We start from the raw sequence: 25,768 nt of genomic DNA, 5'->3' as shown, positions 1-25,768 counted from the left end.
TCAACGTAAATCCAATAACTTTCAACAGACCAGATGACCCTGCTGTTGTGGAAAAGCTTTTCAGCTGATGTGTGTATGTGTCAAACTCTGGTCCAACACCCACTTACCTTTGGCCAACGCAGAAATTACGTTTTAAAAGTCATGCCATCCAAAAAAAGGTTAGGGGAAAGGCTCGACGCTGGATGAAATAATCAAATAGAGTGTGGTTTTACGGGTCCCTCGGTGGTGATGCACCTGACCACCTCGCCAGTGTTGCTCGCTCGCATATGCTACATTTGTCTTTTCCTACCACCTCCTAGTCTTGAAACTCTCTGTTGTGTAATGTCACCGACGACTCGGTACCTTCACATCGGCACACACCACAGCGTTGGAAAAAGAGTTGCGTTCCTTGCGAAAAACTGAACGCTCATCTTCGTCGTGGTTGGACCTCTGACAGGGGGACACGTCGGTAGAAAATTATAAGACAGAAAGCACACCCCGGGCTGGGGGAAAAACACAAACCACCTCGATTGCACGACCTCAAATTAAACAATTTCAGCTGGCAAAATAATGAAGGGCGTGGCCAGGTGCGAGTAGGTGCTCGTGGATGCATGCTGGTGTTGGAACACATTCGGAACCATGGTTGGCTAACCACAATTTAAATGGGTTCGATGATCGGTTGAGTTTTTGTCCATTCGGACGGTTGTTGCAACCTAGTTTGCAACACCGTCGGTTGGGCGAAGAGAGTGAGGCAGGTGGGGAGGGATGCTAAGCGAGTGTTAAATGTTCGGGACTGGTTCTAATTACTGCTACGTGATTTTCCTCGTTGCCCCGGGGAAAGTGGAATACTTTTTTCGGGCTGCTAGTTGGCAGTTTGTTCCATTTGTGGATGAGCGAAAGTTGCACCGCACCGACGTCAACGCTCCGATCTCCACTTTGAAATGCAGGATTGCAGACACACACCCATAGATAGCTAGCTATCGTCTGTATTTGCATGGTACCGAACATTCCAAGCAGCCGAGAGTTTTCCATCCAAGTTTGCGTCCATTTTTCCATAAGTTACATTGCAGATTTATTGACATATCTTCACATTAGAGTTGTAGTTGTTATATAATGTAACCACAACATTTTTCTTGAAGTGTAACGTATGCACGTGAAGAAATATCACTCTCATTTTTGATAGTCAGCGGTCATAAATACTGAAAAGTTGTTGTTCCAGAAATAAATGAAAATGCAGCATAAAAATGATAGAAATGTTAAATATCAATTCTTTGGGAGGCTAATTCTTTGCTTGTCCTTCGAAAACCGCCGGTGCAATAAATGTAATAAATGTTGTAACTTTCATAAAAAATGATTGTACTGAAAAAAATCTGCTTAAAACACTTGGCAGTCAATGCCAAGATGGTACACTTGGAATTGGTAAAAGTGTTAATTAATGCGCAAGCGAACCAATTTTATTTGTCGATTAAAGCAAGTTGTTCTGAAAAGCACATTTGAAGAGTATAAAAAATAAATACTCTTTATATGACACAAACTTAACTTAAGGTTGCCTACACTTCGGGTGAGCCTGTAGAAAAAATAACCAATAGGTGGACGTAATGATCACATCATAGTCAACAGGCATTACATAAAAATGAAAAACATGATCAAACCACCAATACTACCGAGATACGTATAAAAAACGTTTAAATATGTTAAAAACAGTAAAACAGATCTCAGGAAATATACTGGTTATCCTTTGTAGTAATTTGTTCAATTGCACATGCATAGTTTTAACTCTTGTCAGTAAATTGTGCTACAATAATGACGGCATGGTTACATTAAGCTTTATAAATCATTCATTGCTGCTGTTAAAATCTGTTTACCTTGTTTACTATATAAAAATATTGGTTACTAACATAGTTTGAGAACCAAAGGACAAAATTAACCAGTAGAAACTATATCAGACGTCATATTAACTGAGAAGAACACTAGAGATTATTTTGATGTGCAAATCATTCGTTTGTTGTCTGTTTGTCACATAGTTTGGAAAAGCTAAGGACAAAATTAACTAGAAGAACTTTATCAGACGTCATATCAGCTGAGAAAAATAGTAGAGATTTTTTTGAAGTGTTAATAATTCGTTTGTTGTCATTTTTCAGGCATTTGAAAGGAATAATTGACTTACTTAACTTACATACGACTTATACAACACTATGTGAGCATGAAAGTTCAATTTTGACTAATTGGGGAAACATTCAAACATGTTTGCCGGCAAAATTAAGAGAGAGTATGCCATATTGAATTATTCAAAACATGTAATAGATAGGAAAGGACACTTTTCTGTATTAAAACTGAAAAAAAAACTGCAAATAAACTTGGGATAATGCCTTTAAGACCCGATTGTTTTAAAGTGGTCTTATAACAGCTGAACAATTATTGAATGGACTTTCAATGTTTTATAACATCAGTTTTGGTAGAGACAGATTTATATATATTTGTGTTTAGCTAATTTATTTGTTTTATAGCAAAAATTAAACGAGAGCGAGTTGGTTTTCTAATATCTGCTTTTAAATTCAAGAGTATCAAGGTGCACTTCCAGCAACTGGGCAGAGTGTACACGACCAGCTGCTAAGTTGTGCGTCCTAGCCATGCGTGTTAAATGCTTGACAAGGTTTCTGTTGATGCTGCGAGGATTACCATTACGGGAGCCGTGCGTACCACTTCACGGTGGGAAATCGTTCGACCTGGCTTCGTCCTCTGATTTCAGGTGAGTGAGTGCTGATCGCAAGCAGCCTAGCCATTGACAGCGCCCCGTCGTCCAAGAAAACCGCCATGTGCCGGAGTGTAAAGCGCCGGAAATGATAAGACTGTACCCCCGGGGCTGCAGAATGCGATGGCGAGAAGATAATTTATGCCACCTCCTCCACGCTCCCACACCGGGTGGGCGCTCTCATGGACAACTCGCTCGAAGTGCACGTACCAATCGGAGCCGGACCTACTTCTCGTAGATGGTCGTACCGGGCCTTGTGGTACGTGCGCCGGTGGCACGTGTGTTGTTCTTGGCGAAAATCAATTCTATATCATAAATTGCATCTTTACGCTCGGCTGCCGATTCGATTCCGCCCTGGCCTGGTGGCCACAACACCGGGGGCTGGACCGGACCGGCGGGAGGGTGGATGTTACACAAACGAGCTTCTTCCCGGACCCGGTGTTGGTTGATGTTTTACTTTCCTACGTTTTCCTGGGCCCGGTTCTTCGGACCTTAAGCACGAGCTTCGGAAACTAACTTGTTTCCGTTGCTTCGATTTAAAAATAAAAAAAAACTTTTTCCACCAGAGTTTGTTATGAAATGTTCACTTTCACACCTCCTTTTTCGTTCATGCGCTGTCGGAGGCGATAAGTGAAGCTCTGCTCTTTGATTCATGATGTAAAAATGTGGATGTTTCACTTCAAACACTTCAACAAACTCTGTGGTAAGCTGATTCCCGCGGGAAGGGAAATTAACGCCCGGTCTTTTTTATCCTTTTAATGAACCGCGTCGGGAACTATGGGAGAAACAGCATTCCGGAAGCGACATATTAACTAGAAATATAACATACCAAACCACTTGGAGGAAATGAAATGCTCATCAGCGGAAAACGAACGAACATCGAGTTGGAAAAATCTCTCTCGACCTCGAGTGTTCGTTCGGAGGGAGGTGTAAGGGCGGGTTACATCAATGGTGGAAAACAAAAAGGTGGCGCGTGCTGAACAAAAGCTGCAACGATGGCAACGACGACTGACTGGTGCGCTTGGAAACGGTAACACCAATATAATCTGCCACGGCGTGAACTTTTCATAAAAATTTCAATTTCGGTAGAATAAAGAAATTCAATTAAAACTTCCAACTCCGCCGCCAATTTGGGGGGAAAGGGCGCCCCGGCGGTATGTCCGGGGGTTGATGGGGGAAGTTTTTTTTCTATCTTTCTCGCATTCGCCTCGCAGCGGATGCAACGGCGCTTGTAGTTGACTGCAGTGCAGGTTTGTTCTTTTTAAAAGGTACAGTTGGTCGCAAAATTGAGCGTACACCTAATATTTTTACGAGGTTTTAGTTCATCTGGTGAGCTTATAAAGAAACGAAGGAATATCTTATGTACTCAATAATGTTGCATTCATATTTTCATTTTACACCTTTACAATTCATTATTTCAACTAAGTAAAGCCAAACCTTTTCATTGGCAAAATTGTGCAAAACAGTTCTTCCAGCTGTCATTGAATTCCACATCGAATTTTAGAGAAAAATGGTGATATTCCGACAACGCATCAGGTTTTCACCAATATTAAGATTGTCGAACAATTGTCACATCGAACGAAAACTATGCCGAATTTTCAGAAGAAAAAACTGCATAATCGTGAAGGGTACGGAAAACAAAGCATACTCGTGTAATTCCACTGTAAAACAGAATTTCGGTTTCCTTTCTTTGGCTAAATCTGGTCAAAACGTAAACAATTGAACCAATAATTCATTCGCTCGCATTTTAATCGATAATTTATCGAAATTCTGTTGTTATTTACCGTAGTATTTGTAGTTTAAACAATGAACAACAAAAGAATAAATAATTAGACCCGATGACAGTTACGTCGATTTTTTTCCCAACCGCATCTGTCAAACTCGTGTAAAACGGTTGTTATAGGAAACATTTTGTAAACGTTGGAAAAATTGTGAAAAGTTTGCCTTGCCTTAATTCTAAAACTAAAAGCAAAAAGAAGTTATTTAAGAACTCTTTTGACTTCACAACGTACCCACTTGCATAGTACAGTTCACCATCATGTTTACCTTTCAAAATCTAGGCTTGTTTGAGTCAACTCGACCTCGCAGATTGTTCTTGTGAGTAATTTATTCGTTCTTCTTCTGTTACAACTGTTTCGTGTGTCCCTTTACTCTTTCATTTTATCAGTTTTGAGAAAGTATTTTTTCCTTTAAATTTATCTTTTAAATTTACCTCAAAAAGGCGTTTAAAAGATTGAATTTAGAATTTTATTTTTCGAGTTATAGTTAACAAACCAATTCTGTTTTTAGTTTGCAGCTCTTCAATTTGGAGATGACTGTATATTTTGCCTTCCTGCTCGTCCATACTGCATCCTGGAAGGGTTTTCCGTAGAAGAATAGCCAACCAGGTGGTAAAGTAATGCGAAAAGTTTCCTATGCAATGTTGCATGGATGGGAAGCCAACAGGACTGAGGTTTTTATCGAACTATCGTCACCACGAGGTGCCATGTCTTGAGGAGGAAAGCTGATAGAAAGAAAAGTGAACCGTCGAGGATTGAAATCATGGGTTTGCCAGGGGCAACGAAGGAGGGATAGGGCAAACGGTGATGACAAATTAGCAAAACGGTGATCGATTTCCTGTTTTCTTAAACGCTAAGTTAAAAATGGAACAGTGTTACGGGAAAAAAGGGAAAGTATACGAAGGCAACATGTAACGCTAGTGATAACTTGGAGTTTAGTATTACTTACTCGATGTGAATCCTGAGCGAACCCGCTAGGGAGATAGTGCTTCTGTACAATGTTAGGAGCTAGTAATTGTCTGTAAAGAGAAAAAGAAAGAAAGTGTGACGGGGGCCATTAATAAAATTGATGCGTTTGTGCCATCGCTCGGTCAGATAATTATTAAATTTAAATAATTAAATTTAATTTCCCAGCTCATGCGAACAGCGATCAAACGAACGGCGGAACGGGTTGTGAAAAAAAAAAACAGGACAAATCTTCCTGATCGGTATGGTGATGACATCGATACCGAAGCATTTCATCACCAGGATGGGTTGCATATTTTTAAAACATTTGCCAAACGGCTCGAACCAATTTAGCAAACGGCAATTAGTTCCAATCAGCTGTAATTATTTGCTACCGATTCGTCCACCAATTCAGCGTTACACAGCAGCACCGTGCAGCGGGGGGTGGTAGAGTTGTGCCGTATAAAACATAAAAATTGGAAAACTTAAATGATAGAACATTAAAAACGGATAAAAAGGGGCGGAAATAATTGCCGAAGTTATGCATCGGGCGATAAATAAACGAACGAAAATCAATCACACAATGTAAAACGCACAAACGGGAAGCGTTCGGTTTTATCAAAATGGTTCACTGCGTTGAAAAGTTATCTGTTTTAAATCTGTTTTTGAAAATAAAAGAAAAATGGTACGGAATACCCTGATTGCTATCTACGATCAGCACACACACACACACACACACACACACACACACACGCAGTTTCGGACGGTTGTATGTGCAATGGAAGTCCGGTGAGAATGTTTTTGCGATGCGGTTTTTTTCCGTCGATCTGAAAAACCCGAACGTTGGTCGAGGTTGGGAAAGCTACCGAGCAAAATGCCTATGCTAATACAATTTGGCTTACCGACAGTTAGCCCGTTAAACAGCCGGGACTGTCGGGAAAGCGCACCGTTCAATTAGATTTAGGTCCAACTGCGGTCGCCTGCCTCCGTTTAAGGACGCGGGCAGCGGTTGTCATAAATAAACCAAACCGATTCACCCTCTCGGCTTGGCCAGTTAGCGGTGGCGGATCTTTTTGCGCATCGTTTTGGTTTTTTTTTTTCTAGCAGTTCTAATAAATGTCTGTCTAATTAATGCGAAACATAATTTGGACTTCTTTTCTTCTTGAAGTATGAGTGACAAGGGTTTATGCGTTGTGTCTTCGAGTGTTTTTTTCTTGTAATTGTCAGTGCTTCCTTAAAATAAATATTATCATAAGTTTTGTGCAATTGTAGACTTACAGATCAACAGTATAATAAAGAAAGCTAAGAGGCAAACATTTATTCTAAAGAGGTAAATATTAGCTTTAACAGTTTCATCGACTAGATAATGTAATTTAAAAATGAATGCTGAAGAGACAAACATTGAGCCTCGTCAAAAATCATTACTAAACAAAAACAAAAAACAAAATAACGTTTTTAAACAAAATACAAAATTCTTGAAGTTGAAAAGTAAACTCAAAATAAAAAACACGTTATAAAACTAATAACAAAATTCATCCAAGTATGAAAAAAGATGATCTGGAGGCAGACATCGATGCCTATCAACAATCATTAATAAATACCAAACCATTAATCATTAATAAATACCAAGGTTTTGAGCTTCTTTTTTCATCATGATAAAGAAGCTCAAAACCTCTTTTAATGTTTTAAAAAGTTGCTGAGAAGACAACGATTGTTTTTAATAAACATCACCAACAACAATAAAAATCACGTTACAAAAGTATAACGCTCTTTCATGTTTTAAAACAGATGCTGAGGAGAGAAAAAATGATAGTTTGTAAAACTTCGGCACTAATGATGATTAGGAAAAACACAACTAAGCAATATGTGAAGAAAGGCGTGAAAGGTAATATTCGGCGTAATCAACTTATTGACATTCATCACACAAGACAGTTGTGAAGACAACAACGCTGCAATTATTTTGAGTACGAATGATCAAACATCGAATAAAACTGAGCTGGTCCATTGAGGGCTTTAAGAGCGTGCCCCTCCAACAATGCTGCTCTGGGTACTTCTACATCGCCGAAGCGGCATGCCGTCTGTTGATTGAAACATCAAACCGCACTGCCGGAAGATGAAAGGCAGTCGAACAAATATTCTTCAGACCCCGAGAATCGCTCGCAATCATCTCTAGCTTCTGCTTCATCGCCGACTTGGCCTCCCTTGTGTTGGTGAAGCGCCATATCAGTACGCGCTAGTGCCCTGGACGGTGGGAAAATGGGAAAACTATGACGAAATTGAAATACTTTCAAACTTTCGAGGTAAAGGAGCCTCGCTCGTTCCTGCTGAAAGCTAAGGGCTGAAGAGGGGATGGGAAGAGGTATGAGAGGTGGCACAATCTGAGAAACGTAAAATCCAACCCGTGGCCACCTGCGGGTGAAGTGACTCGTTTTATTTATTTACGTTAGGTTCGGCTTTTTTTTATTTTTTGGAGTTCGTGGTCTCTTCCTTTTTCGACTTTTCGTTCTCCTCTCGCTGTTTTTCCCACCGGGCTCGGTACTTCAAAACCCGCCACTCCGTGCAACTATTTTGCGGGCAGTCTGTGTGTGTGTGTGTGTGTATGGGAAACCACAAGAAAGAATCGAAGTGGATCGATACAGGCTTGCCTCGAGCTTTCGGTTACCTTTCCCTGCTGCTTTCGGAACGTAAAGGGTGGGGATTGTGGGGTTTCCCAACACTCGGGGGTCGGTTGGGGTCGACGCAGTGACGTGGACAAAACCTCTAGGATCAATCAGTTCCTCCCGCACGCAGTGTGTCCCTGAGCCTTGCGGTGAAAGTTTCAATCACCGGTGTGGAAAACTTTGCTGCTCGTGTCATAGCGTCCGCGCGCGCGCGCGGAAAATCCCCCTCAAGGTCGGTGGGGAGGGTGCATGGGGGAATTGTGGTTGTGGGTTGCGGGAGCGGTAGGGGTCTAGGATTTCGGCCCGTCCCTCGTTATGTGGCGCAGCACAGTCAGGGAAAATCAAACTTTAGTTTTTCCTACGCTTAGCATAAACAATTTGCAAATTCCGTTCTGCCAGCACCATTCACGGTAAGGTGGGGAGGTGTGTGTAGGTGCGCCGAGGGGGTTTTCGGTACCGGAGTTTGGGCGGGCTTTGCTGAACGTCTTGCAAGATTGTACGCCGGCGAATGGTACCGGATAGTTGCAGGGCAGCGTTATTTCGAAAAAGTGGATAGAAGTTTATCGACTAATCTTCTACTCCGCTCCTTTCAACTCCCTTTCCACTCACGGGGAAAAGCTTTTCCCGCAGCACGCGAAACTCGTGCGATGATTAAACCATGAATGTGCGCAATCAGTTTCAGCTGGGCTGGGTTTTTTTGTGCTTTTTGGTCAGGGATTTTCCGCCGTAGCCACATCAAAACCGAGGTTGGGTCATGAGTTGCAGAGTTGCCTTTCGTTACCGCAAATTTCTGCACGTGAAACACGGTCGCGCACGAAACGGAATGGCAGGAAGCAACCGTGGAAGGAAGTGAATCATCATCGGCGACGCGCCATTTGCGTTATGGCGAGCAACCGGTGCAGCCGGCGAACGATTTAGGTATGGTTTCTTTTATTTCTTTTCGACTGAATGTTGGAGTACTGAACAGGTGCGTCTTGGAAATCAGTTCAGCATTTACTTTGAATTTCTTACTGTGAACTCGTGTTTGGTATCTTCAACGGTATGAAACACATTTTACTAAAACCTTCAATTTATTACATACCAAAGCGTATTTTTGCTTTAATTTTATTTGTTGTTTCTGAGTTCTTAGACCCACACTATTTTAGTACACTTTTAGTACAGTTATTGTTGGTATAATTTGGTTATTAAATCGATTAATTTAACGTCTTAGGAAATCAAGCAAAGACTAAACTTCCAAAATTATATATATATATATATTTGTACTATTAAAAGGCTTCACTACAATCATCATCTTACTGTTTTCTTGGAAACAGTTTTTTGCACCTAGAAACGCGTGTCGACGTGTCTGGTTTGAGTTTTTATAACCTTTTGCTCAGCAAAATCAGTTCAATAATGTTTATTGATTTTGCTTTAAACAAAGTATATTAAAAAATAAAAGAGAAGAAGTACGTGTACACATATTTTCCCAATTTGACAAAACAGAGACAAGCAAACCAACTACTTGGGGCTAACAGCTTTTCCGGGTACGGTGTTTTTTACTTTTTCTACCTACGTTTTACTTGTGTTTTTTAAATTACTTTAATTATTTTGACAACCAATATTTTGCTTGTTTCATTAAATACTTTTATGACTTTTTGGATTTAGTTCACGCTAAATTACATATGTTACATATATGTACGTGAATTGTATTTTGATTGTGAAAATTGATAATAATTATGCAGCAAGACAGAGTTTGAAGACTATGAACTGAAATGATCTCGTTCATTTTCATACACAAAAGTAATGTGTTTAACTTAAAAACCAAAAGTAGATTTATGGATGAATTAAAGAATCGTTTTGTGTTTTTTTTGGACGTAAAACGATGAAAACGCTAACGAATATTTGAAAGATCCCTTTTGTGGAAGAAAGTCTTAGGGTCGTGGAAACAACAAATCGACAAAATAAATCTTTTACGCACTTTCGAGCATAAAAATAATGTTAGAGCACCTGTAAAAGAAAAAGTGCATTACTAGAAAAGGAATAGAGTACGTCTTCTTTTACCTACTAGCAAAGATCTAAATAAATAAGAAATAAATTTTTGGTTGCTTCTCCTACCATAGAGCTTCTTCCAACTATTTTTAGATTGTTCCTATTGCTTTGCAACAAATTATCTACTTTTTTAACTTTCTCATTTCGACAAGTAATGTAGAGAAGAAAAAACTTCAACTGTTTATTAAATTTAGGCAACAAACATGGATGCATGTTCAGTAAGCTCGTTGGAAAAAGGCGTATAAGAAATGTTTTAAATGAATAACATTTTGGTGCATTGTTATTTTTTCTCAAGAACAAGCACTAATGAACATATGAGAGGTGAAAATGTTACTTGTTGTTTTTTTGGCACTCAACTTATAGCTGCTTGAGGTTCTTTTTCCTTTTGCACCAAGCGGAAGCAGAACAGTGAAGTTGAAGGCGATGAGATGAAAATTATAAAAATCTGGCGTAATGCGTGGTTTATGTTAATATTGTTGAATTGAAAATAAAACATTCGAAATCACTAAAAAATGAGGTAGTGCTGCGTGCTGACCGTAAGCAGAGACTTTATATCGGAATTCTAGGAATTTAATGAAAAACGATAGTTGCCCTGCAACTGCATAAAAGATATTTAAAGTCGATAAGTCCATCCCGGCAGCCATCGTTCCTTCCTCACGATCGTTTCCCAGTTCGAGCGGAAAAAAATCCAGCCCCACCGGTTGTGGAAATAAAAATAAGCTGTGAATGGAGTGTGGACCAATGGTCGAAAATAATATATTTCCAATCGGGTAGGGAGGGAAACTGAAATCCTACGCTTGGTGGGTTGGAGCAGATTGGAGTTTGGAGTGAAGAGGCATCCAATCGGGCCCCTGCTCTTCCTTCAGCGAATTTTTGTGGCCCCGCAATATATGTATACAGTATCAGGAAAGAGGAAGAATTTCATTTTCCATTTGTATCGGATTGTGCGAGCGATACGAGTTGGTATTTATTTGGTTGTTTTCTATAAAAGCCATATCGGGTTGGACTTTCCTTTTTTTTGTTTTGTTCTTCTGTGGTTTGCAAATACTCTCGGGTAATTGTAGAAAGAAAGAACAAAATAAATAAAGAGTGAAAACAGACTATTGATAGGAACAGGGGAAAATTAAAACACCCCCCGCCCCGGACCCGTATCAACAAGATCGAAAAACCATAAAAATGTAAATTCACCTTCCCGAGGGGCAAACACAGTGTTGCCTGGTTTGCGGAAGCGAAAAAGGTATGCATGTGTGTATCAATTATGGGCCCAAAAAAAAGGGAGAAAATGGAGTACAAAACAAAACAATAACAAAAACGAAACCAACTACGAAAATTAATACGAAATAGTGATAAAGAGAGCGCGTGTTCAAGCGGGAGTTGATGATGTTCGGCCCGATAATGGACGCCAGGAGGGAAAATATGAATTAAAAAATAAAACCGCGTCCAAACAAATCAACCGGGTGGATAATTCTTTTCCCTTTTCCCCACAACTACCATTGTCCCCCACCCCCCGGATACTTACGTATTTAATTCCAAATCTAATCGAAATTTATGATTAAAAGCTTTTATCAAAAGTGATGTTCGATGAAAATGCTTCCCCGTCTGAAAAGAGAGAAAAGAACAACGGATTAGTAAAAGGTGGCTTAAAGGTACAAAGGGAAGTTGGGAATTTTTTTCATGGAAAATTGGGTGTTTATTTGTAGGAAAAAGAGGAAAATTTGTGACGAAAAAGAAGCATTAGGTGAACACACGTGGAGATGAATTTTCATTCAAGGTAAATGGTTTTGAGTCGATTGCACATGGGCTAAGGGAAAGCGTCGTCGACGATCGGGACTCGGGCGGTCGGGAAATCGGAAAAGTTTTGAGAAAACTGGCACCGACTTGACTCGGCTGGCGTTTTCTTCCATTTTGCGACTGGAGTTGTTAGTATTCCTTCCGCTTCGACAAGTCCGTCGATGGTCAAAGAGAAATCCGTTACCTTTCCCTGAATTTTCCTTTTGCGGCGAAGGGTTTTCCCGGGGCAAAAGGAACGGAGGGCCGGTGCTCGATGAACCGTACCGAGGCCATTTTTTTTCCTGAGCAATGTGTGAGCACATGCAGAAGACGAACCCGGCGGCCTATAAACGGGACCGGACTTTTCCTCCGGCGCTCCCAACTCGGACGGTTTTGCTGGCTTCCGGTTTCGGCTTGCGGTTTGCCGGTGCGCAATACTGGCTGCGTCGTGCGAAAGTGGCCAACACCAGCCGAGGTTTCGGGTGCGAAACACTGACACTGGAAGGAAAAGCGAGGGGGTTGCGTTTTCGAATTCGAGGAGGTTTTCCACTAAAGACCCGGATTTTTGTTTTTTTGTTTTCCGGAAAAGCCCTGCCGGCGGGAATTAAGTAAAGAATTTTCCTCTCTCTCTCTTCTGCCCGACCGACTTATACACTGGTCGCACACACACACACACACGCACACATACACACGTACGCTCGGTCGTGTCTCCGCGTTCGTCTTCGTCTGGTTTGTTATGTTGTTTGACGATGGCGGAAAAATCGCCTCGTTTCGGTTGGGTGGGCAATTTGTTTGTTTTTCCATTTGCGCTTTCCCTCCCCTTGACCCTGCCTCCCCCCTCCCGATTTCCTGCTTTCCGAAGCAGCAATGCACCTGTCTGTATGTATGTTTTTCGTGTGCATCTGTGAGTGCATGTGTATAAGAGTGTGTGTGTGTGTGTGTGTGTGTGTGTAGTGCCCGTTTGTGTGGTAAGAAAAAAAAGGTGAAAAAAAACATGGAAAACACAAAAATGTAGCTCAGCATGATTGAGAAAGACAGCATCAGCCTGTAAATGCATTGCCACCGTCGGACGCTTTCCCTCTCGCTTCCTCTGGCCACATGCATGTGTCTCTTTTCCCGCCTGTGTGTGTGTGTTAGTGTGTCTTTTATATCCTTTTTTCCGCAGATGTGCCTTTTCTTTTGAAAATGCACTGCTGCAGTCGCTGCACTCGAAAACATTCTTGGAAGATTTGAATGGTACACCGTTCGTTGTTCCGCTACCGTACCTACCACTCGCTTTCCCCTCCTTCCCCCGCTTCCTTCACCGGATTCTCCACCCTTTTTCCCGCTTCGCTTCCCCGGAGCTTGGTTTTATCTCGCAGAACGCGGGTGGCTTTGATGCAACTCTGTTACCGGGTTTTCCTTTTCCCATTTCCCACAGCGAGAAGTAGGGGGAGGGGAAAAGAAAATAGCAGCGAGTTAGAGCGAAGGAAACCCCCCCTCCCCCTTTTCCTACCCTACATCAGCGCCCGGTGGAGGGTGGGGGTGCATTGGAAAATTCAAATTATTGTACCTTGTAGTTTTGCATTTGGATTTTTCTTTTAAATTTCTTTTTTCGCTGTTCTGCTCGTTGTACTCTTTCTCTCTCTCTCGCTCTCGTTATGTGATCCGATTGCCTTGCTTCAGTTTTTGGCACTTGTCAACACCGGCATGTGTGTGTGTGTGCATGCTCCCTTAAGCACTCCTTAGAAAAAAAAACATTGAAAAGAATGAAACGAACGAACAAGCAACATATCTGGTGACGTTGTTTGGTGGTTTGTTTTCTTCATTGTTTGGTTTTTTTATGCTTCCCGAGGACGGCGGATGCAGTTTGCCCGTTCCTTTTCCACCCCCGTTCACTTCGTTTTGCATGGGAGCTGCACTTCTTCTTCAGCAACCCGAAGCGCCCCCAAAACGAACAACTTCACGGTTCTATTTCTACCCACATGCAGCCCGAGCGGGTAGACACTCCTATTTATCCCTCTCTCTCTCTCTCTCGCTCCTTGTTCTACAAACATACACACACACACACACATGCACAGCTGAAGGTGCTACTCTTTTCATCTCGTATCCTATCAGTAAAATGTGAAGTGAATGAAAAGTGGTTGTCAGCCAGTCATTCGGCTCGCTGATCCGTAAGGTGTGCTCCCATTTTTTCCGTCTTTTTCGTCCGCATCTACGGGCGCTGCTGCTTCGGTGCACTGTTTTTATTCCCCCTCCCCCCCTCCCCCCGTTTTTCAATCCCTCCCATGTAGGATGCAGCAGCATGACGCACGGGTTGTTATTTTCTCGTTCTTCGTCTCCGAGTCCCGAGGCACATTAAGTTCCAAGCGGGAAAGGGGCGAGTATGGTGCCTGCGGCGGTTACGGCCGCGGGGTCTGGGTTGCTGGGAGGGGAAGGAGCGAGGGAGAGGGAAAGGGCACATGGAATTGGAGACAAAAAACCTTTCTTTTTCTGTTTTTTTCTTTTTTGAAATCTCCATTTCCACCTGCTGGAAGACTGTCCAACTGAGCGGGGTATGGTACCGCGCGCCGTCCCTGTGTGACGGACGACTTGATTCGGGGTTTTTTTCCTCCTGACTCCCGGGTTTTCCTTTTGTGTATGTCTCTCTTGAGGTGGGATTCATGCTTGTTTTTTTCTTTTTCCTGCACACCGAAAAGATTTGCGTACCGGAAACCGTGCAGGGCGAAAAAGAACATTTGTCTTCCCCCCCCCGCCCCCCTCCTCTTTTTCCCGGTTTAAGATGCCACTTACACGCCCCCCTCCCAACCCCCATCCGGCATGAAGCGTTGTTGAATTTCGAGAAGAACTTCTTGCTCTTCGGTCAAGTTGTTTCGCTTGACTACATTCCGGAAAGCCCCGCTTTTTTCTACGTGTTCGTTGACACTTTATTTTCCAGTTTATCGAAGAATATTTAAAGCACTTCAACTGCTACCCGGTTCGATGCGGAAAGCGCGTATGAGAAAATCCTGCTCGGTGCGGTTACGTAATGTTTCTCCTTGCAAGGAAAATACCAAAGCTTACGTTTACACGCTAGTCGTTTTCCAACCCTAGATTTAAACGTGGTACTTACATTTTCAAGTGGGGGTTTGTTTTTTAAATCTAAAACATTTAATAAGTTATGTATTTTTTACAAAACGATCTTGACATTATTAATATTATTTAAGGAAAGTGTGGTAAGATGCCACAATGGGGTGAAATGCGCCGGCACTTGTTTATCTTAATAAAGCCATTTAACACAAAATGAAGTACAAGTAAATGTTCATTAGCGTTACCCGTACACCTTATGTAAATTTCACGGTTCTACGATGAAATTTCAAAGAGAAAACAGGATGAAACTATCTTACACAGTTAAAGTAATAAGGAAGGTTTAAAACCAAATATTACAATCAACCAACCATTTTCTAAGAATATTTTGTTACTTAACGAAATCTGAAAAAAAAATTCATAATTCTTTCATTCTTTTTGCGGGTACAAAACTTAAAACTGAAAAGACTGTCGTGCATATTTAACAAAACAGTTGAATTTAAATTTATTTTACAGAATTGAAGTACATTAATAGTACAAAACTATTAAGTTCAAACATTTCATATTTCATATTCAAATAAAAATTCGTTGCATAAAAACTTATTTTTATTTTTCAGATGGAGGCACATTTGAATAAACTTTTTGACATCTTAGATAGAATTATAGAAAAGAAAATAATCTGACAACTAAATAAAATATTAACAGGATTTGTTCTGCCCCACTATCTGGCCATTCTGGCACAATATTCAAAATGACGCAAGTAAAGAATTGCCCGGATTAAAAATATTCGTTTTGATAATAATCCGAGAGTTTCTTTTATTTTATTTGTCTATTTTTGAGTTCTGTTCTATTCTTTGTAGTAGAGGGTAGAGAATCGTTTGTGAACTGTATTTTTCTCCTATGTACTGCAAGAAATTAGTATTTACTTCAGAGGTCTCTTCTTGCCTTACATTACCTGACAATGCCAACATTTAAATAGATTTTTCGAGAGATTAGAATTTCCGAGAATGCTAATTTTAAAAATACAGACACTTTATCAAATTTTGACTGAGAATTTTTTGAATGTAAAAAAAACCAGCAAGAAATAAGTTCAAAACCAGCAGCAATTTAAATTTCTGTTGTTCTTGCTCTTTTAAAAAGTACAACAATAAATAAAAAGACATAAAGCTTTGACACACTTAATTTGCTACTTGACTTATTATTAAATTCGTGCAGTTCGTTCGTAAAAACTTCTTCCACAAAACTCCAAACAACATCGGTGTAGCGCACTCGATGTAAAAAAACAACCTCACGAGCCCCCTGTCCGGCAAACTCTAGGAAACCATGTCCAACATGGTATTGACTTTAATTACCTTACTTTTCGTGTACTTTTTGTGTGGTTTATTTTCTTTTTTATCTTGTTTGTTTCACTTGGAAATCAGCTGAGGAGTAAAAAACTTTGGAAAACTCGAAAAAAGCGATTGACCAAAATTGCTATCGAGTGGAAATCGAGTGTAAAACCTACCGTTATTTAACATTGAACTATATTTTCAACGACTAGAGAAGAAAAAGATGATGCTTTTTTGACAATCAAGTTCGTTTTCATATATGATATATGATTAAGTTCAACTTGGTCGTTTACTATCGTTTTTAGCTTTTTACCCTTATAATATTCATTTTGACATTTGCCAACGAATAATATCGTCGATTGGCATTGCTTGTGGTTCGTTTCACCTGCAAAGAACAAGCAAAGGTAGGTTCAATTTACAGCCCTCCAAACCCAACAAACAGTGTGTCATTTCAAGGGGTTTTCCAGTGGCTTGCATCAAGCGAACTGTCAATCGAAATTCCATGACGTTCGTTGTGGAATGTTATAAGGAGGGAAGAAGGAGGGGAGGAGGGGGTTAAATTGTCAGCTGACGATGGTGAGTGACTTTGTGGGATGGAAAAGGGTTTTGTTTTGGGTCTGGTTTATATTTAACAGCAGAACTGGAAAATAAAAACGCTGGTCGAAGGTAAAAAGGTAAAATGTTGCCCGAACCCACACGGAGGAGGGGTAAGGGAAGGAAAGAGGATGTAGCACGAGTTGAAGCAGCTGGGAATGAGGTCGTCAAGGGCTCGCAGCCGGCTAGTTTGAGTAGGGACTCACGAGAGGAAATTCCTGTATTTGAAAGATTGAAAACTTGTTTCCGGAACTTCCGAAAAAGGGCTCGCTGCAGGATGATCCAAATTTGTATGTGTGTGTGTTTCCGTGTCTATGGTGGACGTCACCCCTTTTTTTTTGTTGTTTCGGGGTTCGGTGATTTCCTGGGCGGGAACAATGTCAGCTTGTCAGCTCGAGAGTCGAGAGTTCGGGAGCAAACAAGTCGCCGACGAAGCAGCTTGCGTCCCTTTGCAAAAGTATTTTCTCAAAAAGCAGTCAAACACACACACACACACCCTGCGCCAAGCCATTGTTGACCGCTCAGCGGGAGCATTTCGGGCTTTGAAGTGGAAAAGGAAAGGCAAGCCAACTTGACAGAGTGTGGTGCTTTTTTTTTGCAAAAGGTACAAAATCGCAAATAAATTTTCAACGCGCCGCTCGAAGATCGAAGACGAAATACACCCAAATCCCCAGAAGTACCTTTTTCTCAAAAATGTCGATCAGTATGTTTTCGGGGCGGGAAACCCCACCCCAACCCCACCAAAACCCGTGCCCCGGGAAAAAGGGTTCCGAATGATTGAGAAGGGATGGAATTCAATCACGACCCGAGTACGGCCCCGAGGAAGGAAGTCACTCGTCGAACCAGAATAGGGTGCGAAAATAGTGCATCCCACGCAGGAAAACTCCTTCTCCCCCCACCCGACCGCATCCTCCTGTGCTCCAACCTATGCAAACGCAATGAACTGTACAAGTCCAGTGTGCATCGAAAGCCCCCGGGAAAGCTGGCCGGTTGCCACTCGAGCGAAAGAGGTCCGTTTTCGATTTTCGGGTTTTCATTTTTTTATTTTTTTTATTTTTTTTTATTTTTTTTTATTTTTTTTTAGATCGTACTTTTTCCGTGATTTGTTTCCCCGTTTCACTTCGTCTTTTTCTTTTTCTTCTTTAGCATGATTTTATGTTGCTTTCTCCTCCCGTTCGATCAGTTGACTAATAACTTTTTAAACCCAAAGACCGAGGGGAAGACGCAAAAGGAGGCAAATAGGGGAAGAAGAAGAAACGGGGGTTTTCAGGTTAAGAATTTGGCGAACCCGTCCCATGTTTTGGGGCGACCTTTCCCGGTTTTCCGGGAAAGAATGAACAAAAAAAGAAAACAGAAACACATTCAAGAATAGTTGCTTCGCCGAAAAACCCTGTTGCCCAAGCCCGAGATGAAATATTCACTAGCTTGTCAATAACGAGCAGATGAAGCAGAAGAAGAAGAAAGAAGGACAAATAAGGAAAAACATGCCGTGCTGTGGGGAAACATTTTTCAAACGTTCGGCAGAAGAAATACCAATGAAAACATTTCAATCCGTCTCTTCGTTGGGAGGAGACGGGACAAACAAAAAACCGAAAAGAATAACAGGAAACGGTTCATCTCTCTCTTTCTCTCTTAGTAAGTTCCGAGGACGCGGGCAGCAATGGCGTTCGTCGAATTGCCTGCCATTATTGAACCTTGAATTGATGATTTATTTGCGTAGCGAAAAGGGTAAAGGATTGTTCCGGTTGGGAAACTGCGGCGGTTTTTGCGTCGTCGACCCACGCGCGATGTCAAATGGTGGGCAATTTTTCAACGATTTTCCTCAACGCACAACGGACTAGGCTTTTGCGGCTCCGACAACCTCCTACGTGTTGTCGAGGAACGCCCCCCAAACAACTGCGCGCGTTGGCTTACGTATCTTGAGTCCTCGCAAATACTCAATCAAAAAGTCGTTTCAAAGGGAGCTGAAGAGAAATTAGTATCTCGCAGCACGTGTAGGAAACTTTTCAAGTCCGAGCCGCTCGGTTTTCGGGGGAACAAGTTTGCCCGGAGTTTTGGAGAGCGCCGTGCGTCCGACATTGTTTGACATGTATCCCTGTGGCCCTGTAACCAAACTTTACGCCAGTTTACGTTGGCTGATAGCTCCGGACCGCATCTCGCTACATCATCGCTGCGCTGTAGCGATTCTTGGTATCGCTTGAGCTCGATCCAGAATAGGTGAGGCCATCAACTAGCGGCGTTACCAATTCGCCAAAACCCTGTAGAAGTAGAGATGAGCGTTCCAACGGAGGAGTTGTATGCCACTTTCAGCAGATGCTTTGACTTGTTCAACCGACACCGCTGGGCAGCAAGAACCAGGTATGATTTGCGAAAGAGCGTCTCCTAGACCCTACCTAGGATGGGTTTTTAGGAATTCTGGGCACACCCCGAAGGGTACGTTGCAACCTGCAGTGAATCTACGAAATTGCAAGTCCGTGACCTACCGTCACACACCACCTATGTTTCGCGGATGGAAAACTTTGGCAAAAGGCCACACGCGTTCGCTTCGGGTTGACCTCATCACCGGAATGATACACTTCAGCTCGTCTGGCTCCCGATTAGGCAAAGTTGATGCCAGGTGCATCGGTACCATCGCACGTCCACCGTCACGTAAGCACGGTTTCGGTTGCGTACACGTTCTAACGATACACCTTGCCTTTGTTTGGGCAGGTTTTAAGCGGGGGGTGATGAAGAACTTGTGTCCCAGCGCTTTCGAAGGTGAGATACCCACTCCCCCGCATACCCATACATCAACATCGTTTGATATTTGAACTCCACCAGCTGCAGTCATCAGAAACTTGCCGTGAGCAGACTTTTTGGGCATCGCCAAAGTCGATCGTTGGAAGAAATCACCAAACCCCAACGTTGGATCAGCCCCTCGCTGGTGTCAAAGCATCACCAGCTGGCATCGTTTCAGTTGAGTGAGTGAGCCAAAGACATTCTGAGAGGTGCCTTTGCTAAAGAACTTCCACGGTTAAAGCACCGAAAGGAAAAGCGGCTCCAAACCCGGCTCGGAACGAAACCCACGAGGCAAACCTCTTCAATCCTACATAGTGTCACAGGAGCCCCGGGGGTGGGGGGGTAGGGAATGAAATTAATTACGCGAAACTCGTGCCAGAATGTGTTCCACCAGGTCACGGCGGTACAACTGCGGAGCTGAGTGGTGAATGAGGCGAAAGTTGCTAAGTAGGTTTACGTGTTCGCAAGGGTTGCGAAATGGCCAGCTTGGGAGAAACTTCGCGTTCCGATGACATCGACGTTGGGTGTGATACCTTTCTTCGCCCGGCGATATTTCGGTACCCTTACCGATGTGACAGGCTGCTGTGGCTTCAAGCAAAACTTGAGATGTTCTAATTCGCACGTTTCATTACTTTACCAGACTCTAACCGTTTGCATTACGAGGAATGGACACATTTCAGCGATTTTTCAAGCTTAAACAAAAAACACAAAGGCAACTTTCGGTTGAAAGCATCAGTAGCACTTCGCGTCGTGATTAGAATGAATTTGATAGCTTGATGATTTACATCGAACTCGTTGTTTTCAAAACAGTAAACGAATAAAACAATGTGACAAATTTGAAGAAAACGTGAATAAAGCAGTCGGTACCTTTGATATTTTACGGAATTCTGAGTTTATTAAGCATACTTTTTTATATTTTCAGCAATGAACAATAAAAAATGATCGAAGCTATTATAAGAAATGAACTATCTGAGGATTAAATCTCGTTCTTGTTATTCTAATAACAAAGCCTTTCCTGATGTATGAATCTATTTTTATATTTCCACACATAACTCTTTCGTAACGTTATCACAGCAAAGCGTATTACTGTCACGCAAAACATGGATGACGTGTCAAGTGTCTTTGACACCCGTGACAGTCAATGTGTTAAATAAATCTCGTACACCAAGCTTCCAAAGAAGGTCATAAGGTAGTTGACAAGCAGCGTGAAGGGAATGTCAAAGACGTTGAAAAATACGTAGTGGCTAGCGGAAATAACTAACTTCCTTATACGAGAAAAAATAGCAGAGGGAACAAAGTACAGTGTTTCGACTGGCCACTCCACATTAAAGTTAAAGATCACTAGAAGACACATGCTGGATTAAGATCCACGTAATAACACAAAATGATTATTAGAGTTGAGTAAGGAGCGAAAGAACCGGCAACCTCGCTCCGCTCCTCGAAAAAACCTAAAACTTCACTCATCTTCTGCTAGCGAAAATAGCTCCAACAAGTGCAAATTAGTTAAAAGAGCGTAAAGGAGCGAAAGGAGCAAAATAAGCGAAAGAGCAAAAAGAGCGAAAAGAGAGAAAGGCGTGAAAATGTTACGCAACTCTTTTGTGAGCTAGTTGGCACGCTCCGCTCCTTTTGCAGAGTGGAATATACCAGCTCCACTTCTCAAAAAGAGTAGATTTTCACAACTCTAATGCTAACATTCGAAAAGTTTCGCAATCGTCACTTGATTTGAAATTCTTGGACAAATTTTAAAACTCCTAAAACTGTTTAATTAGTTTCGAAACCTTAACGGAGAAATAGCTGATATCTTATTCGCCACATAAAAACTGAAAAACTTGCTGAAATCAATAGTTTTCTCAATTACTGCTAACGGGACAGAACCTTACTATTGAATTTACTTCATTTGTTTAACGTTGTTGCGTCCACTTTCGTTTAATTTTAACTTTTCACTTCAATTCACAGCTGCTATTTATTTGCAGCGTTTACTCTTCGGACAACCAATTAGTTTGGATGTGATGCTTGTCTTTCTTTAATATCGACTCTTTTTCTTTATCGCTTGCTATCTTACAGTTTATCATTTAAATTTATCATTTTACTATTATGTTATATCGATACGATAAATCGTGTCAAGTTTTGATATTTCCTAACTCCAACAGTCGGTTTTACAATTTTAATAAATCTACATGTTATACTGCGTAGATGGTTTCAGTCTTTATAAAATTTTGTGCAACAGATAGGTCTCAAACAATGTTGCTATTGATTCTAAATATTATTTGGTGTTCAGAACTAATCGAGTAGGTGTAATTATTGATTTTGAGAGTATTACCTTGTCGAATATATTATGTATAAAATCCCTCCAAAGCTTCGGTGTTGGCTAGCAAAGCCAAGGGGAGGCGTATTTTAAACCCTGGGAAAATGAGTTCGATAGCTTCACTTTAGATTCTCCTCCTCCTCCACGCTCTAACAAAACGTTCGATGTAACGAGCAGTGTAACATCTGGCACCGACACGCATGCACCAGCATCATCAAAATCACCATCATCTGGTGCCGATGCACCAATCATCCAGTTCATTAGGCGGCTAAGCAGTGGAATTTTTTAATTGACTCGAATAATTCCCACATGCCAACCTGACCGTAGCTAAGCCGATATCCAGTGTTCCCCGCGCGCCTCGTCGGGCTAGCTGAAATGGTTTTAGACGTGCCTGTATGGACCACGCCACCTAATGATCGGTTATGATTGCTGCCTGGATGGGCTTGCACTAAATTAAATCTAATAACTATCTGCTCCACGGTACGCCATCGACCGCTTGGAAAATGCACCACCACCAGTGTATTGGGCGAAAGGTGGGCTTTCGGGTGTTTGCGGGTGGGAGACACGTTTGCTGAAGCGTGTGAAAATATTTCCCCGGTTTCCCCGGGATGATGGGCTGTTTGATATGAATTTCTCTATTTCCGCCAAATTCCTGCGTTGAGTTCGGAGACTGCGTGACTTGCGGGAATGGAAGAGCCGCTTGTTTCACACATACACACACACACACACACATACAAAAACTCTCATATACTCTGGTAAAACCAAAAAGTGCGTGTTTCAGGCCAACCAAATTATACCGGACACTTGATCGGACCTCGGATCCGGGACGCGGTTCCGAATCCCAAGGCTAAGCCTAAGGTTTGACTGTCAGCTTAATTTGATAATTTTAAAAAAGATCGCCCCACAACGAGGGCCGGTACTTTCGGTGTCACCGGCAGCAAAAAAAACAAAACCCGCTGACGAGGGACGAGCCAAATTTTTTGCGAGCTAAATGTGCCGTGAAACCTGGCCAAACCCCACCCCCCCTCCCCCCATTGGTGGTCATAAAAATCCGGGCTAGGTTTCTCATCTAATTTCTCTTTGCTTTGAGATCCGCCATCCATAATGGGCGCGATCCGATGCGATTTATGGCTGAGTCTCAGTGAAAGAAAAAGACCTAAAAACCAACGCCGCGGAGAACCGTACTAGATTCCCGGGAGGGGGGAGGAGGTGAGAAAGGAAAAGTTGATGGATTCATCCAGTGTCCGACTCGACGGATAATCTCCGCTCGAAGACGTTATCATCTTTTCGCCCCGCGCAATCCAGCACACGATGGAGTGCGCTACTACGCTGGCCTACTCCCAGGCAACTGGCACGCGCCGCACCAACACACACACGCCTAGGAAGAAAAAAAACGACCGCCGGAAAAATAATCGCCCGTATCAACATTTTTCTTCGCCACGCCAAATCCACAGCCATTACGGAGCGTTTTTTTCCCGAAGAGGGGAAAGGTGGAGGGGGTGAAATGGAGGAGCAAAAACTCCACGGGTGGGTGCGGGGGGCGGGGGGGGGGGGGTAGGGAAATTGACGCGGAATGATGGCCGCCTATCCACTCGTAATTTATTTTTATTACTATTTGATTAAATTAGTCAGCAATAAAGCTTTAATTCACTTTCATCATTCGCGCAGCTGGGGTTTTGCGTGAGGGAGGGAAGAAAGGGGGGCGTCACCCCTTAACACACCACCAAGGGTGTCCCGCTCCCGGGCCGGTTTTCCATCCAGGCGAGGTCAATTACCTGCCAGATCAATCTGGTCCGCAAGCAAGTGCATGAGGGTCAAGGAAACTCATTCCAATTTGTTGATCAAAGGAAAATGCGGGGCGGGAGGGGGAAGGGGAATGTGGCGGGAAGAAGGATGTGAGGTAGCTCAACCACCTCCAAGAGCGAGTAGAATTGAATTGTTGGAACTATTCGATTCGACTTTCTCCCCCGCTCAACGAGTGGAGGACGCGAGGTGCACTGTGGTGGAGTTTCACCAGTCAATCAAGGATAAAAGTCACCCACCACTACCTCAACCTACTATCTCCACCCCTCTTCTCCTCTTCTCTGCCTCTAAGGCTAGGCTTACGCTAGGCAAGATCCAGTAAAGAATCGTCGGTAATATTTCACCATTTTCTTGCACCGTCAATGCTTCCCTTCCCTTCGGCCACCCCCCCTCTCTCTATGCTTCGGCCATGGTCGATACGCTCCAGATTACTTGCCGTCTTGAATCGATTGCCTCCGAATTCGATCCACTTACACGCAGGGGGAACGCATTCGGCGCTTCGTATTTCCGTGGTGACTTTTGCGCAAAATCATTATTTCTCTCTTTTACTCTCCCTCTCTCTCTCTCTCTCTTTCTTTTTTAAGACACCCTATACATCTGGAAGGAAGATGCAATCCATGGTGCGCCCTTCGCGGAACGGGCAAACGAGAAGAAAAAAACGCACGAGTCCGTTGCGTGCGTTGCGAAATTGGATACCGCCAATCAATCGGAGGTCTTTGATTCGGGGAGACTGTTCCTTCCCGCGATCTGAATGCTGAAGAGATGCACGAAACCAAAATGGCAGACGGCTGCCGGCACAATCAGCCCACGGTGGGATAAGAAAGTGGTCACGAATCGGAGTGTTTGTACGAAAATAATAAAACTTGAATGAATGAAAATCTGATAGTCAAATCAGAAAACGACGCAGTATTAATTTATTACATCGAGCAATATATTAGTAGGTGATTCGATCCAACACTTTAGGCTGGTGTCAGTGTTTTAGCGCGTCAGGTTTTGACAGGCGAAAATGTATGGGATTTGACAGCTGCAAGCTTCGCACGATTTTATCGTACGATAAAATCAAAATCACTTGCTTTTATCGAATGTACGCATCCGATTTTATCTGTCAACAAAGTTGGACTTTATCAACTCGGAGTTGTGACTTTCATCAAGGAAAAATGAATTAAAATAGAAAAAAATAAAAAAATAGATTTGAAAAAAATACAGAAAAATTGGCGGACTTGACGTCCGACAAAATATCTTGCGACAAAGCACTGACACCAGCCTTACTGAGCTATGACGTCACTTGACGGCATTAATGTCTAGTATGTTTTTTTTTCAATAATACAGTTGCGCCATCTGGATGTCTAAAATTAACGGTGACCGATTTTGTATGTTTTTCTTGGATCAACATTGGTTCAAAATAATCGAAATTCGCCAAAAATTGCATAAAGAGATAAAAATGTCCACCTGGATGTTCTACCTCAGCTCACTGTGCAGCCGGGGTTTGAGTAGATCAAAAGAAGCGGTGCGTGGCTTTCGATGGTTCTTTTTCTGTCTCTCTTTTCCGGCGATGGTCAGCTAGGAGCTTGGTATGTTGGTGAGAACGTCGCGTCTCGTGTCACGTAAAACAATTAAAACGGCGGACGAAAAAGGAACGCCGAAATGGGAAGGCGTCTGTACGCGAAGGAGAAGCACGAGCGGATCGTAAAACTACGTCCCGTAGTGAGTCGTAATAAACTTTTTCCCATGCGAGGTCCTTGCAGCAAAGAACCTTTTTCCCCGTCCTTGAGAAGCAATCAAAAATCGAGAAGATATAATTCAATTAGTACACGCCTGGGACCAAGCGCGTGTGTGCGTGTGCGTAGCTAACGAATGTTCGGGGATCGGTGTATGGGTGTTCGAGGCACGCACATTTTTGACCACCCCACGTGCCCTTTTCCTCTTACCCGACCACGCAGGTTATCATCACGAGCACCAAATGGATCGTAAATGATGTTGTCATAAATTCGATGACAATTTGA

The 25,768-nt window shown here is 42.5% G+C and overlaps 1 protein-coding gene across 1 annotated transcript in view; it reads right to left on the bottom strand.

Moving 5' to 3' along the window:
- The window catches only part of LOC131291103 (uncharacterized), a 229,508-nt gene that overhangs the window by 102,201 nt on the left and 101,539 nt on the right, over positions 1–25,768 (bottom strand). Inside the window, exons 5-6 of the mRNA XM_058320294.1 lie at positions 11,662–11,741; positions 5,459–5,528 (exon numbers count right to left, since the gene is read on the bottom strand). Coding sequence (XP_058176277.1) covers positions 5,459–5,528; positions 11,662–11,741 — 150 coding nt within the window. The remainder of the gene's footprint in view (positions 1–5,458; positions 5,529–11,661; positions 11,742–25,768) is intronic.

This window comes from Anopheles ziemanni, chromosome X (genome assembly GCF_943734765.1).
Source record: "Anopheles ziemanni chromosome X, idAnoZiCoDA_A2_x.2, whole genome shotgun sequence".
Taxonomy (NCBI): Eukaryota; Metazoa; Arthropoda; class Insecta; order Diptera; family Culicidae; genus Anopheles; species Anopheles ziemanni.
The sequence above is the reverse complement of the archived record's forward strand: the minus strand, read 5'-3'. Positions and strand labels throughout refer to the sequence as shown.